The sequence below is a fragment of the Calonectris borealis genome, chromosome 3 (genome assembly GCF_964195595.1).
Source record: "Calonectris borealis chromosome 3, bCalBor7.hap1.2, whole genome shotgun sequence".
Classification (NCBI taxonomy): Eukaryota; Metazoa; Chordata; class Aves; order Procellariiformes; family Procellariidae; genus Calonectris; species Calonectris borealis.
In genome coordinates, this window is record NC_134314.1 from 10654015 (window position 1) to 10674235 (window position 20221).

Here is a 20221-nt window from a genome sequence, read left to right on the forward strand (position 1 = left end):
GTTAGCTGCTCCTGAATTGTTAGAGGTGGGTGGCTTTTGCCAGGAACCTGTGTGCTGTCTGTAGGACCATGGCTCAGTAATGAGCCAGTCCCCATCATGTGTCTGAACCTTGCTGCAAGGAGACTTGGCTTATTCCAGGCTAAAGCTGCACTGCAAGTCGACACGTAAGGAATGTAAAAGATCAGGGGTTTAAACTGGAGTATGAAATTGAGCCCTGCAATAATAGCATGGATTTAAGAGATTAAGTGATACTAGTACCAGTACATCTCTTTCAGATAAGCTATAGGCATACATTGCTTCATGCTTTCTGCCTGTTTTCTTTCATTCTTGTTTTCAGTATTTCTTTTCACAGTCTTTTCCATCGAGTAGTCCAGCTTAAATTGGAGTGGTGTATCTTTAATATAGTTTTTAGTTTCAGATGAAAGAACTGTGACCCCCCTTAGATTGGGGAACTTGAGAGCCATGTCACCCACCTCATGAGCAAGAGTTAAAGATGCCCAAATTGCTGTAAATTGTTACAGGCACCAGACCATCCTTGTCTTGTTGACTGGCCAGGAAGTGGGTAGCAAAGTCCTCATCGTAAGTGATTTCCCAAGCTCCTTTAGGAGGTCCCTGGCAAAACAGGAATGAAATTGCACAGTAACCTAGAACCATGAAGCTCTAACTTGATATTCCTTTTTGTAGCTGGATTGAGAATGATAATAGGTAGTTTATGTAAGCGCTAGTGCTCCATGTTGACACATAGGCATTTCATATTTTTCCTCATTCCATGGGACTTTTTTGTGCATCTTTAAGACAGGAGATTTTGGATATCTGAAGGTTCTTAGTGCATAATAACATATAAGATAGTTTGTCTTGAGTGAAGGGACTCTTGTTCTAGGCCAATATTGCTATTGTAGGTCCCGATCTCTCAATGTAGAGTTGGATTGATTTAAACTGATTCATTGCCTTGAGTTTGGTCTTGTACTGGATAAAGGGGAACACAATGCTAGATGATGTGCCACCAAGTTCCATGTGTTTCTGTATCCGTCCCTGGTTCTGCAGCTACACATAAGGCTTCACATCCTGTACATGTGATTCATCAGTCTATATTCACCAGTGGTGGTACCTTAAAATTAAATTTTTAAGTTTGGTTTCTGTTGTGTTTTTTTTTTTAATTAAAGTTTATTTATTTCAGAGTTTTCCAAAGAAGTGAAAAAAAATGAGATACTTGAAATTTCTATTATTAAAACAAAGGACTTCTTTTCTTTTATGTTTCAGACACAGATATTAAGGAGCTAGAGGATGTTTTTGGACTTAACGGACAAGTAGAGCATAAGCTGAACTTCCTCAAAAAGAATGTATCAAAAGATATAAAGCTGGTACTGATTGCTCATTCTATTGGTTGCTACATCACACTGGAGATGATGAAGCGAGCATCAGAACTTCAGGTACATTAACCTTATAGAATGGGAGTTACATTATTAGCAAAGCAGTGCACATGTTTAACCTATGGGTAATGCCATGTCTTTCCTGTGGAAGCTCTATTCTGCTATACGCAAACTTTCAACTAAAATGAAATAAAAACATTAATGACTAATCCTAATAACATATAATAAAGTAGTTTGATGGAAAATAAAGTTCTTACTCTGAATTTGGACCTTTAAATGCCCTTGTAATATAAATGATTAATAATGGGGATACATATATTTAGGACTTCCTTGTTGTCTTCTTATCTTTAAATAATTTATAAACAGATCATAGATATTTGTCAATTATATTATGTTACTACACCAAAAATTAAGACTGGTTATGATTTTAATAGCAGCTTCTTATCTCAAGGCAAGCAGATTGCTGGCTATATATGGGGAAATGTATGGAAAAGAATAGTAATATCAATTGTGATGAGTACTACAATGAAGGACATTGTTTTTAAAATCTAATACATATGCATATATCATTGCTTCTGCAACTCAGTCTTGGTTTGTGTAACTCCATGAGAGTGGGAGGTGTTACTGCACGTTCTTGTGTATCTGAACATTTTTCTTTGTCACTGTGAAGCAATAAGAAGGCTGAGGCAGGACCGTGTCCTTGCAACTCTGGAAATGGCAAACTGTTAGTGCTCAGTAATAACTCACTCTACTAGTTGATGATAAATGAAGAATACTGATTTTTTATTCTTAAACATTCACTCTTGCTAAATCATTGTCTCTTCCTTTACATTATAAAATCTTCAGTGGAAGGAAGTGCAGTATTAGCGTAAAGTCTCTGTTTAATATATGGATGAGTAGGTTCTTCCACTTCTTCATAACCATTTCCACTGCACATCAAACTTTTTTTTTTCCTCTAAAGGAAACAGCAACTAAAAATGTGAAACATGAGATTAACCCAGTATATTTCCACAGGCATATTTCACTTTGTGATTATAAACAAGGGCATTTTTTTTGAGAGAACTTTTATTACTGTTTTATCTGTTCAAGAGCGAGTGTTCTAGAAAATATCATATGCAGTAATTTGTCCAAAAATACCAACTTTTCTTTGGTCAACATCTGTACAGTCTTTATTACACAAATTATTTTATCTGGTTTCAATTAAACTATGAATTGTTGAGTAATTTTTTTACACCTGGCTCACTGGTTACTGGCAGCATGCTACTCATCAATGTTTTGAAACATAGGTATCTTTGGGACACTCTTAGACTGCATGGTGCGCTGTGTGTATGAAGTTAATATATGACAAGCTACATTTAAGATGCATTTAACAATAGAAAATATTTGTGTAAGCCAGAGTGTTGTGCAACCTTTGTCCCTTTGCCAAAAATAAGTTAACTGTTAGCTTTTATAACATATGAAGTGTGATAATAAGAAACTTGTGTTTCCATCTCTCCCTTTATTTTTATTGGAATAATTGATTCCCACAAGATTTTGAGCACATATGTGTATTTTAGTAGCTAGATCATTTGATTTTATTTTTGTGTAGTTCGTATGTGATATTCTTTTATTACATGAGTTTTGGTTTTTGTCTTAAATTCTCTGCTTTAAGAGCCTTTGATTGCTTACAGTTTATTATTCTGAGCTAGAGGTTAATGTGTTGTATTTATTGTTCAAATAATTCAGTAAATGTTTATATTTGGAGCGTATGTCTAGCAGATTTGATTCGTGTTACCCAGTTTAAAGCCCTTTCATAATCTAACCAGGTATAGACTAGATTGTCCCTCCCTTGTACAATGATGAGGGAACCTGATGAACTCAAGCTAGCATGCATGAAAAGGAGAAAGTGCTATCTCCTTAACTCTCTTTCTTGGTTGCTCTTCAGCTGTCCGTTTTGAATGCTGCTGATTTCTTGGGCCCTTCTGCTCTGCAGGTTAATGGGGTACGGTGGGTTTTTTTCTTAAACTTCTGTGAAATACGCTTTCTTATTTCATTGAAAGAGAAATGAAACAGGAATTGCCAGTTTACCCCAGGAAAAATTCAGTTTTGAACCCCATCCCTATTTTCCTGTTGACTCTCAGGAAGGCTTCTGTTAATGGTTTCTTCAGGAGACTAACACAAACTTAGGCTGATGCCTTTAACTAAGTCTAATTAGTAGAGAAGGGCCACACAGGTTGCATTCATACTTGTAACGAAGTGGGGCTACTGCATGGATTTGAGTACTGGGCCAGCTATGCAGTGATGTTTTTGGACTAGTCTCTAAGAGACTTTTTGGCCCAAAGTGGCCAGCAACTCCCAGGCAACGCCCTGGCATGGTTCTGGGCTTGGCAGAGGCCCAGAACCATTCCCAGTAGTTAGTCTGGATGCAGACATCCTGGTTTTAGGCAGAGGGAAATTCAGCCATGTGGACACAGACCATCCTATGCCATCCTGTTCCATGGCAGGACCAAGGAATAGTTCCTGGCCATTCTGTTTGCTGGCACACATGTAACTGTGACCCCTTCTCAGTTGTCATGGTGGGCATCAAATCTTAACAAGATTCTCCTCTTCGTGGGAAGTGGAGCATCCAGAGTTTGTCAGACTGCTAAAAAATTTTGACACTGGGAAGGAAAAACGTTAATCAGCCTTACTGTGTGGAGATGGAAAAATGCAATAATGTACAGCTTACTTGATACTTGGTCTTAACCTCATAATCTTCTTCGCTCTTCATTCAGCCCGCAGAACTGAAAAATGAAGCTGAGTGACAAAATTATTTTCTCAGTTGTTGGAGCTTGAACCTAACTCATAAAAATGCCACATCCTCCAGGCATTCTCTTCTAAAATACAAATCCTTACTTGGAGGTTTTCCTTGTGCTTTGCTGGCGACACTACTGAGTCTTTCCTAAAACAGTCTGTTTGATCATTAATTTAATCAAAAGATTGACATATTTCCTTGCTAATGAAATTCAATCTGTTACAGCATTAGTCTTTCATTTGCAATGATGCTTTTGAAAGGCCAGCACCTTTGTGGTAATAAATTAACACTTACTAATGAGTGAAACCATCATAGAATGTAAGCATTGCTCTTCCTGTAAAACTCATTGAGGAGGAAGAGTTTAAAACTTCTGAGTATGTATCAGTTTAAGCAAATAAATTTTCTGTAATATATAATTCAAAACCATGCATTGCTACTATGTCTCAGTGGTGCCGAAGATTATTGGGTATTGCTAGAACTTAGTTGATTTTATAAATAATAGCTAACAAAACCTAAGTTGGAATAGTTGTGTATAAAACGAGTTCACACCTTGGAAACCCCGTCACATCATTTCTGTGCACACGTTCACGTGCATCTGCCTTATTTTTCTTTCACTGTGTTCTCTTCCAGGCAGAAATCTGTTGGTCTGTACTTTCTTTCGAGAAAGCTGATGAGCGTAACAAAGTAACATAGTTCGCGTTTAAAAATTCCACAAATTTATACAGTAGCATAACCATATTTTCATGTTTTTTCTTTTGTCTGTATATGAATTGCATTCAGGTCTTTCACTTGAGGAGCTACAACTTGTTCAGGATCTGGTAATGTATGTAGCATAGAAAGTTTCTGCAATGTGTCTTATTCTTCATAAATCAGTACTGACTTTCAACCCATCAGGAGGCTGTCCGCTAACCAAGCTTTCTTGAGTTAAGCAAACATTTCTTCATTGCTGACTATTCTAAATTATTTTATGATGTATAAAATGTTGGTGCTATTCATTCCCTTTTACAAATAAATTAAACATGCCTAACAGGAGGTATCGGCTATTTTTTGTTAACCTTTTGAACTACTGAAATTGGCTATATATCCCTGCTGTTGGTTTTCTGTTTGTTTAGCCAGTTTCTAATCCATATAAAAATGTTTCTCTCACCCATTATTAGTGTTATTAGTGATCACAGGGATTGAGTGACCTCAGTGGGAAGCATTTTATTGGAGCTTTTTGAATATAGTTATTTCAGATGACGCTCCTATATGTGCATCTGTGGTAGTTCTATTTCTTTCTTCTTTTTAAAATTTTTCGAAGTATTTAGTTAAAAAACGAAGGAGTTTTCATCTATAAAACATTATTGTTGTTACTTCTGATGTTAGAAAAAGCCAGAAATACATTTTATCATTCTTTTTTAAATTTAGCTGATAATAGATTAGTCTTTCTTTTCTGTCATTCCGAAGTTTCTGTTGTTGCATTGTTAGTAATGGGGTCTTTTATTATCCTTAGTGCTCCCCTAAACCACACCTTTAGCGTGACATATGTAGTCCTCATTTTGTGGTTTCATACTTCAACCAAAAGGCCACATTCCATCTGTTGTGAACAGCTTGCTTGGAAACATTGATGGCCTACAGGTACACAACAGAATGACAGATGTCACGACTGTTAGCTTTTTTTTTTCTATTTTCTAGAAATCTGCTTCTTCCTGATTACCTGCAGCCCTTTGCAACACATCTTAGTGGGAGAAGACATCTCTGCACATGGCCCTTCTGACAAAGACATTGATTGGGATATGAAATTTCAGAAACGCCCTTCTCTTTGCCAACTCTTGGCGAGGGAGGGTTGTGGTTTTTTTTCAGTGTGTGTGAGAAATTACCTGTATATATAGAAGTAGTTTGTTTTAAAAGAAGCTTTACTAAAACAGTGAAAAATGGCAATAGATAGTTTGCATTGCAATGCATCTTTGTATGCAACATAAAACGCAATAGATAATTACTCACAGAAGAAATGGAATAAATCTCTCTTAACAACGTATGAACATCTATCCATAAATACTGCTTTGCAGTAAGATGGAATATGAAGTTTAAAGCAAATTAGCTATTCCTGAATAAGTCATGTGAAACATTCTGATTCTAAACCAAATGTCTTTTTCTGATATAGCTTAATTTATTTTCAAAATAGCTTAAGATAATGGTTTTGAATGTATTCTAGATTCATTCTGGACAAGAGTGTTCACACATGAAGTTATTTAGGAATGTTTCCATGTTTAGGAATTCTTTACTCAGACTTTAATTTATCAAGTCTGTTGGTCAACATCAGTTCTGTAAGTTATCAAAGCTTTTCCAAAGTTTACTGGGAAAAATAATCCTCTTTTTGAAATACAGTTTCCCGAAGACAGAAGCTTCAAGTAGGTGTCTTTTTTTCTTTCTTTCTCTTTTTTAAGCTTTTGCTTCTCCCGACAGCTGAACTGGACAAGGAGAGAATTTTATTTTGTCACTGTTGGCAAATGCATAATTGGCCATCATAGCAAAAAGATCCCACCTGCTAAATGAGTTGTTTTTCACATAGTTTTGTGTGATGGAGAGGGAGGAAGGAGTGTGTAGGTTGTTCTGTAGTAGTTTAAAATCTCACTTGGACAAATACTAGATTCTCCCACTGCTGCCTTTCTGCCTTGAATCAAGTTGGTTCTTTCGTCTCTGGTTAACACTTAGTTCCTTTCTATTGAAGTACTTGGAAAGCTCGCCCTAACTTTAATGAAAGTAGAATTAGGCCATAAGAGAGAGAAACATGTCAGAATTCCTCTGCCAAGTGATTTGTTGCGATACAGAATTCAATGCAGTGACCCTTTATGTTAATAATTTAGTTTCAGTTGTGTTGAAAGCTTGATTATGAATTTGGGAAGCACTTTCATAATGTTAGGAAGGAGAAAAGTCACCATGTTTTTAAATATGGGTATTTCTACAAGAAAACAAAATTCTTTAGTATAGAATTACTGGAAATCCACAGGGACAACACGGTTAAAAGAGGGAGATTTTTTAATGATACAGGAACTGCTAAGCATGTCTGACCTTTGAGGTAATAAGAGAATCTTTTCAGCAGCATGAATGGGTGAGGGAAAGGCTGTATGAAGGCAATGACATTTGTTCAGTTCCTGTTTTGCTGATATTAGAATCTGTCTACGTAATCCAAGACTGGTGGTGTCATCATTACAGAAAACCTCTTCTGAAAGGACACTAATTTAGCAGGTTCTGACTCCTTAGCAGTTATAGTGCATTTTGGAAGTAGAAAGAAAATGAAAGATAAACAGGACTATAAATTTTCTTTCCATTTTTAAAGGCTTTATTTAACATAATGGCATCCAATTCAAATGTTGATTACCTAAATTATGTCACAATACTTTTAACAGAGTCAGTTTACATAGCGGTTATCTGGGTAAATTAACTTCTGATGATTTCACTGACTATTATAAAGTTTAAAATATGCTTAGTGAACACACATATTTTTTACTACCTTGCATGCTCTCTTACAAAAGTGAGCTTATCTCACATCTTTTGAAGAGTACAATGAGACGGCATAAAATAGAAAAATAGCCAGAAGATTTCTGAAGAGAGATGATGTCTTCTCTCATGTAGAGGATTATGCTTTGTATAGCTGTGTGCCAGGGTGCAGTGTAACCACAGCACAGTAGAAGCGTGAATAAATGTCCTTGGTCTGCGCAGCCTTGTTTTGATTTGACCTTGCTGAGAACTGTTTGCTCTTGGTTCCTTAATGGATTGCAGTGATGTGTGGAATATGGATATGTAGTTATGTGTAGCAGTAGGGATCATGATCTGGACAAACGGAATGGAGAAACAGTATTTTTACATTAATTTCATGTTACTTGCAGGCTTAAATGATAAAGTGCAAAAAAAACCCCATAAAAATTAAAATGGGTAAAAGACTGACAGTAACACAAACCCAATGACAACATTTGCAAAATTATTATGCACGAAAAAAATAGATGGCTATACTTAGCAGCCCTCACAAGGAAATTGGTACACATTTCAAATAAATGCGTATCTTGTGAAGAGAGCTGCGAATTTCTAGGCCATGATATAAAACTAAACTGAGTCTGATGTATTTTTCTTCTCCTTCAGTCCATCCGTCAGGATAAATGAGCTACATACTAAAAAAACAAGCAAACAGCGTTGGGCTGATATATATCTGCCTTCATCCCTCTTTAAGTGTTGAGGGAGCAAAAGAAGAAAGACTCTAACACAGTTTTGCACAGATTTAATCATGAGTCTAAGTTCAGCTGCCTTCAGTGAGATGTGTGTTTTAATTTAACTTTATGGATGTTTTAAGTTGGTCACTCAATTGCACTATTTCTATAATGTATATGGTTTTGGCAGTTCTCTCTCTCAGTTCTTGATAGATAGCAAATCTTTGGGAGCATATACAAGGAAGCATAGGTGGTCTGAGCCAGGAATTAGACTAAAATTTGCTTTAGTTGATGGTATACACGTTGCAGTCTGCATAATCCACCTTGCAACAGATGACAAAGTTCTGATGAGTATGTTCTCTCAGTGACGCCTCAGGCAATATCAGTAAATCTAGTGGAATGGCCAGTAAAGCAAGAAATACGTACTTGGTGCATATGCAAACATTGTGCAGCTTTCTTATTTGGAAATAGGAAGAAGTAATGCAGATGATTTATTAAACCTGACCAAATAAAATAAATAAGATACTGTACCTTTGAAGCATCAAGGAAGTTTCTACAAAGATTTGTGGAGAGATTTTTTTTTTTAAAAAGAAAAAATGAAAACAACCTTCATGTGAAAACCTAAGACAAACATAAAACCTTCTCTCTTTGGGGTGAGAGGCTGTAAAGCAAAGTGCAATAGTGGGTGAGTTCGTGGCAAATAAAGATTTGTTAGAGAGATACTGACTTTTGACTGAAACACTCATAAAAGGCCACCAGCCTGAATTTAAAAGCTCAACAAAACTTTAGAACGCCGTCGGTGAAAGGCTGATAACTGTGGAATGGGGTTGAGAGTGTCAGCCCAAGAGACCACTAGCAACCATTATTTTCACTGGCTTGATGACAGACTTTAATCCTAACGGTCCCAGTCATATTCTTTTCTACCTCTCCCCGCCAAAAAAAAGCTTTAAAAAATGTAAACTGTAAGAAAATGCAGCAATCAACAGGCAGATGGGATTTTTTGTATAACCCTCACTGGGCCTTTTTGAATAGGAACAGACACTGTCTAGATTGCCATGTGCTGCGTAGGTCTGCCTGACATTACTTTTCTCTTCACAGACAAACATCCCACCTTGTAATACAGAGGACAAAAGAATGTGAAATACCTCAAGGATACAAAAAAAAATTTAGGAAACTTAAAATGTAATGAGAAATACACTGTTGAAGGTGATACTTCTTCAGATGTAAAATGCCTAAGGACAAATTAAATAAGGAGTCAAATTTTTTGTCTTTTGCTTTCACCAGGGAGAGGCATGCATCTTTCTCCACATTAAGAATATAATTTTTATCATGGAAAATTGGCTTCAAGCCAAAGTGGCATGAACTACCAATTATCAGCAAATAACTAAACCTACCAGGAACTGAAATGTGATCAACAACTTGAGAATAGTCTTCAGTCATGCTGTGAAAATACCTGACCATTATTGCTTTGTGTCCGTCCATTTTCTGTTTTCTACTTTCTTGTCTTAAGCAGAGAAATTAGCTTTTAATCATACATTGTGTAGTCTGTTGCACATGGTGCCCTCTTCTGACTCTTACATTGACCAAATATGTTGTGGTCAACGGTGTATAACTGCCTGCTAGTTAATCCAATTTCCTCTAAAATGAGGTAACAGATTTATGCTTTAAAGTTGTTCCCCCACAAAAAAAGAGAGAGTGAGAGATAGAAAAGTAAAAGAGATTTCCAGAGAGCTCTACTTTATATATCTGTCCTGTCTGCAATCCAGACTTGTTCTTGCTTGTAACTGTAGAAGTAGCAAGCAAGAAACAATGAAAGGTGAGACTCAAGTTACCAACATAAGATGATCAAACTCTGGATTTTTTGGCAACACAAAACTTTAGAATTAAGAAGATGTAAAATTTTCAAAGTTTTGTGTTGGCAAGGATTACCTGTTGAACTATGCCCTTTTCAAGATCTTCTGTGTCATCGCTATTGAGATCTTAAACTTCTAACCCAAAACCTAGAATTTACCAAAGAAGCATGAATGGAAGGTTTGAATGAGTCTTATGGTGCTTGTCAGCCTACTTGGCCAAAGCTCATGCCTGATTATCTGGTCCAAAGAAAGCTTTTTGAAATTAACCTTGACTTGAATTGCTTTGTTTTATTCTGCTCACTAGTATTTTATGCCATGTTTCTGTTATATTGTGTTAGTACACCATGGCCCAGCTCATGTTAGCCACATGGAAGCTATAGTTCATCGTATTGTCAACACCTGAAATTGGGTAGCTGAGTTATGGATTTGCCTGGCTGAGTTCAGTATCTGACCAAAAAGTGTCAATACAGAAACTCAGTTTAGAAAACAAAAAGCTTAAAGATTGCAATATGACAGTCTTAAGAATAGAAAAAAAAGGATATACATTAAATTAAACAACACTCATTTTTAAATCCACTCTTTTTGTATCTACCAAATATAGCCAACGGCTATACACTGTCGGTTTGTCTTATCATTTGATTCCTAAATGGCTCTCCTAAAAACAGAAATAGAGATACTGGAAAGATAAGGTACAGTGAGTATTAAAGCTCTGTTTTGCCTTCTAGAAAAGACTTTTGAAATACATATATAATTCATTCTTAATACTGCCTTATATGTATTTTGAAAACAAATTATGCATTTCTGAACAGTGCTGCCATGTCTATACATAGCATACCTTTGTGTGGTTTTTGAAGTGGGCGAAGCAGGTAGATATCACCTGCTCAGTCCTAGAACTTTGTGGGAAATACTAGACTACATCTAGTTCAGTACTCTTCTGAGTCAGGAAAACTTGCAGTCCAGAAATGTTGAAGATCAGATGAGACTGGTAAATAGTAGAGTGGTAATTAAAAGCACAAGTGCTAATTTAATTAAAATTGATGTCTGGTGCAATTAAAAGACAGACTTGACAAAATCAGCAGCAGTATATCTGTCAGAATGTAATTACCGAGCATATGCATACAAGTTTCTGTTTTTAATATTGATCGCATTTTTAAGAGTGAGGATTCAGAGTCAGTAATAACATTGCCCTAAGATTAGCTTGTTTAGATCATAAGCCTGTGATAAGAAGGCCTGAGGAAAAACTAATTCCCAAGGCTTTCTAAGGAAAATCGTATATTCTTCATAATGTTCACTGAAACTTCAACTTCTGTCACCTTGTATAACATATTTGTTTTACTGCTCAGTTGAATATAGAAACAATATGAAAACCAAGATTTTGGTCTGTGATGATTCAAAGTAAAAAACATAAGAACAGTAATTTTGATTTCAAGAGACTTTAATTTTTTAATAACATTGTGTTTATTTCGCTGCTAATGAAACATCTGATTTCTTTTTAGATGTATGTAGTCAGAATTCAAATGAACCTATAAAATTATTTTTTCTAGGAAGTTAAAAGACATTAAAGTAGCCAAATGTACAAACAGAAAAGGAAGAAAAATAAACTGAAAAGCAGAATCTGTGATCATTCATCAAGAATCCAAAGTAAAACATGAGAATGAAGAGGAAATGAAGGACTAAAAATAAAAAGATGGCTAGAATGGTAAATGGCAGAATAACAGATTTATTAAGTACTATGGATTTTTACAGATTTGTTCATAAAATCTTGTTATTTTGAATCTCCAAAAATTTGGATTCATATTGTAATAACTAAGTGAAATGATTCTATAAAAATGAAGGAATCATAAACATATAACAAAGAAGCGAATTTCAAAAACAATTAGGATTTATAGCATATATTTTCAAAAGAGCTCGACACCCTTTTAAAAGCCAGATTTCCCAAAGAACTTTTTATGCTGGGTGGTGAGCTCTGTCTGCAGAAATTCTGTCTGCAGATGTGTAAGCATAGCACTTGAAAATCAGAGACTCATCTCTTTGGAGAGTTGGACCAAATGATCAAAATTCAATACCAAGATATGTTGCACATAGCTTGAATTTGTTTTGTTTTTCTACTGCAATTAATTTGCTTTTACAGAAGACAATAGAGCCAGAAATCAGCAGTTTTCATGCTAATTTAAAATTGAGTAGAGAAAAGGGGAAAGCAGTCAATTAGGGCGTTAAAGAATTGTTCATGAAAGGAGCACGTGAAGGGACATTGTGGAGTTTTTGAACGTAGACTTTGCAAACATGTAGTTAAACTTTGAGCACAGCTCTAGTAACCAGTATCTGTTCCTAGCAGCTCTATATTAAAATATAATTTTGCTGGCAATCCTGAGCCCTCAGCAAAGAAGTTGAACCGCTTCATCAGCTCTTGCCTTTCATTGTATGTGATATAGTTACTCAAGCAGTGAGGAAGGACTTGGCTTGGATCTTCTAGTTAGAAGAGGTTAGTTAGAGTGGACAGTGTTGTAATTAAAAATATTTCCGACTCTGCCATATTGTTAATTTGTTCATCCCCCATGGTTTACAGTGAAGTCTAGGGATGCTTCCTTTAGAAGCTAGAATGGAAAAATGTATTCCTCTGCATTAGCTTCCATACTGAGAATGGTGTGTCCTCTTTGAAGAGTTCACTGCAGGAGCGAAAGGAATTGGAAAAAGGCACAAACTTTATACAAAACAGTTATAAGATCTCTGACCTTAGATTGCACATTCACTGCATTTAGGGCATTTCTAATACACTGTTGCATTAAGTTCAGATAAATACTGGAGAATTTTTTTTTCCTTGTCTTTTTAGTATTTGATTACTGATTATTTTAGGGAAATGTTTGCCAATGCCACAATGGATCTTTTCAGATACCTGAGGATGTGTTGAGTGACTGTAAACCTATGTTGAGAGAACTAAATCAAGCCCCAGATTTCTTCTTAAGAAGCTTTTATGCTTTTATGTGCTTTTATGACTGAGGTTATCTTCAAAATTAAATGTAATAGAAGTCCACTTCCTTTTCCGTTTATTTCAATGTATAAATATTTGAAATGCTTGATTTCTATTATATAGATACAAGTCTACTTAACTGTGACATTTTGGAAAAAATCATTGGAGTTTGCCCTTTCATGTGGAATTCAGTGTTAAGTATACATTTAAGGAGCCACAAATGTATTTAATAAACTTGCTACCTTTAGAGTCCTGTAGTTCAATTAATGTTAATGAAAATACGCTTCTAATAACTTTGTTACAACATTTCTAGTCACTGGAAAATTGTAAGAACATTCCATTCCATTGCGAATTCCAAAACGAAGCATAATTCTTTATAAGGAGTAGAATTCTCTGAGTCCTAACTGTTCTTGAAAACATTAAATTTCTGCTCCTCTATTTTAAAACAGCAGTGTGACTACTGTATTTTACTGAAATGAAAGGTACAAACCCCAGATCTCAATAAATATAATTTGAATTGTGACCTTTAATGGCAGCTGGCAGAGTTCAGACTTTTTATCTGGCATTGGTAATTGAAAGTTATTCTCCAAATTCTTGTTCTCAGTTGCACTAATCCTACCCGATGACCAGTTTTATTTGCGTGATAAATTAGATATCATTATTTTGCTCTTTTAGCATATTCCTGCCTATATTCAATTTGTCATAATAATTAAGGCTAGGAGCAGTCTGTAGTATTGCGAAGGAAGGAATTTTGTATTTTTCCCTTATTATTTAAAATGCTTACAGTTCTGGGAAAGTCAATGCAAGGACGGGAAAACGAGCTGACTGAGAGAATTCTTCACTCCCTCCTCTCTCTTTTTCTCTTCTTCTGATATCCTGACAAGACTTTGGGACATAAGTTCTATCTTAAACTTCAAATATTCCTTGTTTCTTTTCTTTCTTTGACAAAAATACGAAGTTCGGCTTTGTGTTCCATTTCTTCTCAGTGTATATATACTTCCTGGCTCACTCGTTCTTCTGTTCTTCAGATATCACAAGTCAGGACTTGTCCTGCTCTACTTTCTCCAGAGTATGTCATTAAATAAGCCACTTAAAATGGTTAAAATGGTAATGGACTGAACTCCTTCCAACATCAAATGTCAGCTCAGTTTTCCTTATGTGTCTACTAACCCTTCTAGCCAAGTAGGGCTATGGGCTTGGGTTGACTGGATGCCTTTTTGAGGGCTGACTTCAGTGAGTGGTGAAATACACCCCTTTGAAATGTCGTAAATGGAGCACTTAAAAATAGCGGTCCAAGGATCTTGAGGCACTGATGGAAAGTCATGGCCTTCCCTTTTCATCAGCAAAATGAGATTATAATTGTAGAGCTGGTTTCTCATTCACCTTGTTCAGCCACTTCTCTTTAAACTGAATGGATTGTCATTGAGATTTATTGGTAGGTATTGCTGTACATTGATGACTGTGAAAGCAGTTGGTTCAAGACTGTGTCCCAGATCATGTCTACAAGGATCACATTTACCAGTCCGTGTACTGCAAGGGTACCTGCACATGCAGTGCAGTGATCTCATGGGAGTGCTACACTGAAAAAAAAATCCCACCCTGTACTTCCAAAATGAAAACGGAAAGAATTTCTCCTGGAAAGTGGCAGCTGCGTTCTGACATTCATGTAATGGGAGCAACTGAAAGCTTTATGGTGTGTAACTGTGACACTGCATTCCAACATAAGCTTCTCCCTGCCCTTCTTCCAACCAATAAACTATTCTTCCTCTCTTTTCACTCTCACGCCTCCTAATCTTCTTCTGTTTATATGCTTTAATCATAATAGCAACAAATCCATCCCTGCCGGTATTATCACACCATTGCAAATTTTGGCCGTCTCCTTTGGCACTTCCCTTGTAGATGGAATGATGTTGCCCACTTTGATGGGGCTTAATTCTCTATGTAAAATACTGCTCTGTCAATGAATATTTTCTCTATTAAACTATTTTCAGTCCAACAATAAGGTACAGATTTTTGGGAGAACAGTTTTCTCATTATTACCTTAACCCATAAAAAGGCTTTTTCTTTTTTTTTTCAAACATTTTGGGCAGGTCTTCAGTTACCCAAATATTTGTAGTACAGAGTAATTTGCATTTCAGCCCTGTGAGACTTGTAAATGTAATGAACAGTCTGTGTGTTTAATATTTTTAATATTTTTAATAATTTGCAAATAGTTCAGTATGTAGAGCTGACCTGTTGAGAAATAGTTTGCAGTGTCTGTAGAGAACACTTCTGAGTTCTAGTCTTTTGTATGTTTAGCAGAATTCTGGGCTTCATCTGGAAAAATTCTAGAAGTACTTCTTACTGGAAAATATTTCAAGTAATGTGAAACAACAGATAATTTTTTCCTGTGCCGCAACCCGTTTGTAAGGTGAGGTGTGGAAGGTCCCTCTCCTGTTGCCATTAAACAGGTTTCCACGTTGGAAGTCAGGTATTATGGAAGATACTGACAACCTTTTGAAAGGCATGATTGAAAGCATTTTGATTTAAAAGGGAATTGTCAAAGGTCTCAATTTATGTCTCAGTCCAAGAGGTTATTCTGTAATTACCATGGTAAGTGTTTTACAGCAGCCATGGTCTTCATCTGTCTTTCCAAGAATAGGTAAGAGGATCTTAGTCTCTAGAGCAGGGAATATTGTGTCTTTGGTGAGATCTGCATTGACTGTAGACTGTCATATTTAATAACTGAAAATAAATCCTTTAATCAGAATTTATTCATGGGGCAGAATTAAGGCCCATTACACTGATGGAAATTTTGCAACTACTTTCAACAAGAGCAAGATCACACACCCAGCCGTACAGTAGGTGGAATCGCAGAGGACCAGAAGCATTCAATAGGATATCGGGCATGCTGCAGTCTCATTAGGGCTTTAACTTTTTGTTTACTCGGCTTGTGATCACTGTTGGCAAAGGTAATTTCTTACTCTTAGCAGCTAAAGTTAGATACTACCAAGATTTCCATGCCTTTCACTTTCTTGCTACTGAAAGATATATCCTCAGTTATTTTCATCCCATTTTAGTTCTCCTGTACTTAAACTGCAGAGCAAGTTTTAGTATACTCCTAATAATACTACGCAAAGTTAATATTGTAGAAGTCTGATTGTGATTCACATTTTAAAAGGACTCTTCATGTGACTGGCCCAATGAGTTCAGATGCAGGATTCCAACATATAAGGCTCAGAATCGAATTTGTGCTAAGTCAGTGGAAAGTGGCCCTAAAGTAGACATAAATTTAGTAACACCTCACCTTGGTGCAAATGACATTCAGGCCTACATATCTAAGGATGTAATCATTGTACCCAGCTCTGTATTCGTCGTTACACTAAAGACTACAGTTTGAAATACACATACATTAAAAAAAAATGCTGGTCCTTGAATTTTGTTTCCATCCAAGTGGAACAGCCAGGAAGCACTGGAGGCTTGGGGCATTAAAGATGTACTTCAAATAAAATTGGATAATGTATGTTAAATAAAGAGGTGCCAGGATATGGAAAAACCTTGTGATCACTGTACGGCATTTTAAACAGATGAGAATATTGCCTACTATTTATATCATCAGGTAGAATCTGAAAGAAAATAGTAAAAAAATAAACCCAAGTTGTCATTCATTGGAAAAATGTGTGTTTTATATATATTTGAACATAGTGGGTCAAATTCAGATATTGAAGGAGATGTAATTTATATGATAATATTGGATATATTGAATGTAAGAAACTGTAAGCTAGTATGAGGGATAGATGGACAGACTGGGAGAAAGTATAATTTTCTAAAATGGTGTGGAACAGGTACATTACCTTTTATTTTCAAGGCACCCTACTAATTGCTTTTTCTGCTGAATTCTTCTCTTCTTTTTACCACATAGAACAGAAGCAAAGCTGTGCTAGATACACAGCTGAATTAAGGAGACTCTGCTGATGACAGAAATTGGTTCTGTTGGTTTACACAAGGGAATCCTGACATTTTCCATCATCTGGGAAGTTGAGTTTTTCTGTTTTCTTGTCATTGAATAGCATCAGCTAAAAGTAAACATCTACTTACATCTTAAACTATTCCTGTCTTCTGTAAAAGTACAGCACAGGTTAGCTGCCTACGAGGTCTTTGCTATGTTAATTTTGCTTCTGCATTTCATTAGTAAGGAATAACTAATAAGGGCCCATCGATCCAGCCTGTCCAGGTCCCTCTGCAGAGCCTTCCTACCCTCCAGCAGATCAACACTCCCATCCAGCTCGGTGTCGTCTGCAAACTTACTGAGGGAGCACTCGATCCCCTCGTCCAGATCATTGGTAAAGATATTGAACAGGACCGGCCCCAGTACTGAGCCCTGGGGAACACCGCTCGTGACCGGCCGCCAACTGGATTTAACTCCGTTCACCACAACTCTCTGGGCTCGGCCGTCCAGCCAGTTTTTTACCCAGCGAAGAGTGCACCTGTCTAGGCCGTGAGCCGCCAGCTTCTCTAGGAGAATGCTGTGGGAGACAGTGTCAAAGGCTTTACTGAAGTCCAAGTAGACCACATCCACTGCCTTTCCCTCATCCACTAGGCGGGTCACCTGGTCATAGAAGGAGATCAGGTTGGTCAAGCAGGCCTTGCCTTTCATAAACCCATGCTGACTGAGCAGCTGGTTGTCCTGTACGTGCTGTGTGAAGGCACTCAAGATGATCTGCTCCATAACCTTCCCTGGCACCAGCGTCAGACTGATAGTTCTGTAGTTCCCCGGATCCTCCTTCCGGCCCTTCTTGTAGACGGGTGTCACATTTGCTAACCTCCAGTCAGCTGGGACCTCTCCCGTTAGCCAGGACTGCTGAGAAATTATTGAAAGTGTCTTGGTGAGCACATCTGCCAGCTCCCTCAGTATGCTTGGGTGGATCCCATCTGGCCCCATAGACTTGTGCGTGTCTAAGTGGTGTAGCAGGTCGCTAACCATTTCCCTTTGGATTATCAGGGCTTCATTCTGCTCCCTATCCCTGTCTTCCGGCTATAAGTTGACCGTATCTAAGTTGACCAGCTCCCTTAAGGTCAGTAACAGTCATGAAGTTTTACAGAGGTGAGAAGGGGTCTGCGTGGGTTGTACCTGTGGTCATAAAGAAATGAGAGTAGTCTCTCTCTCTCACTTTGATAATTCTCATTTTGCCTGTTCTATTCAACTCCAGAATAGGGATTTAATTGAATTGAATCTATTAGACTAGGCTATAAGTAATTTTAACTATAAAAACATGAAGTTAAGTATGAGCAAAGGAGAATACATCAGATGCCAAGAGGCAAAGACATCCCTGACATCAGACAAAGATAAACGGAAAACAGCACTCGAACAGGAAACAGCCCTTGTCACACAGCCAACCTGAGCTTAGGATGTGATGCAACACAATATTAAGGCAATATTGTTTTGTTAAAAGTATGTTATGAATTTCTAGTTGCTTTGCTTTGCAGATCTCTAGAGGAGACATTGATTGGAGCTTGGCTACCACTTCTCCCCTGCCTCAGCTCTTGCTGACTGTGCTCTAGATTGACCTTTGAGTGACAGTCTGGCCAAGGAACAAGAGTGAGAAGGTTGAGAAGACAACCATGTCAGCAGAGCACTTTAAGGAGGCAGCCTCATCTGTTGTACACATATTGTAAGAATTAAACGTCTGGGTGTGCAGGAGAGGGACTTAAAAATGTTATCTTCACATTCTCTGTACTTACTGTTTCTTATACATCTCATGAGTCATATTTGCTCAGATAGGGTTTAAGAAAAGCCTGCTTTTCTCACTGCATGTGTGGAGTAACAAGGTATACAGTAAAGGGCTAAGGGTCTCCATCAGTGCTCTTGTGAAGATGAATGACATATGTCACCATTATGCCAAACTCCCACGCATTTTAGTTTGGCATAATATGGTTTATAGGACAGAAAAGCATAACTACTATTGTACAAGGCAATTTCTAGACAGCTGCATTCAAGAAAGAGGAATTCAGACTGAAATAAGTAGAGGGAAAGCCTAGGAAGATAATAAGGAACCTAAATTATTGGCTCATTTAACCTCATTAAACAGAGAATGTGTATATGAGTGCCTTCTATAATCGTTACAAGGAGTAAATACAGAGAAAAAATAGAATTGTTATGCAATTATCTATTATGTTATATTAGAATGCCATACTTATATAGGATCAGATGGATATAAACAAATTCAGAAATTAGAAACTGGTTTCTGGACATGAAAATATTAAATCTGAAGTAATCATCCAAATAAGTAACAGCAAGAAAACTATATTGTTTTTAGTGATTGTGAGTAGTTAATGGAAAAGACTGTAAAAAAGGTAAAAGAGTACGTTTGTTATGGTTGCTGTAGTTTTTGCACCACGTTTTTTATAAGTTCATATATTTAAGTTATATATTGTAAATGTCATTCATATATATATATGTATGAAGTTTAATTATTACTATAAAGTATGTTTTATATTTCAGTACTTAAACTCCTGTTTGTGGACTTTCCCCTAGTTGTCGAAGAAATACTTTTTGCCCTGACTTGAGATATAGCTTCTGTGGCCTCGATTGCCTTCCTTGGAAGCAGTAAAGATTGGCCAGAGGCAAACAGTATATACAGTGTTCCCCATAATACTGAAAACCATGTAGATGGCAACTGGTGTATCCTCTTTACTTGCTCACAATAAAATTCATCAAAGATTTGAAATCACAAAGGACGTGACCATCGGCACTGACCTCTGTGTTCAGTTTTAGTAGCATTTTCTGTTGACTGAAAAAAAATCCTTTCCTGGGATTTTTTTACTATTTTAATGTAATATTAGAAAAGAGGGCCCATGCCGGTGGTAGTGCTGTGAGCCTGCCATCTTCTCATCCTGTGCTGGATCATTGGTTTTGGGAGTTTGGATCTTTTTGCAAAGCATCATAAAATAGGTCATTGGGTGCTGGAGGATTTCGTATGGCTTGATGGGAAGGAAATGTAGAATGGTTGTGGATTGGGTTTAATGATCAGTCTTGTGCTGGAGTGTTAAAAAGTTAATTTTATTAGCAGAATTCTTTGAATTAGAGAGAAATA

General features: G+C 36.8%; 1 protein-coding gene across 1 annotated transcript in view; it reads left to right on the forward strand.

Annotated features, from left to right (window-relative positions):
• LDAH (lipid droplet associated hydrolase) overlaps positions 1 to 20221 on the forward strand; it is a 125413-nt gene that overhangs the window by 53490 nt on the left and 51702 nt on the right. Inside the window, exon 4 of the mRNA XM_075144973.1 lies at positions 1261 to 1430. Within this exon, the coding sequence (XP_075001074.1) occupies positions 1261 to 1430 (170 nt within the window). The remainder of the gene's footprint in view (positions 1 to 1260; positions 1431 to 20221) is intronic.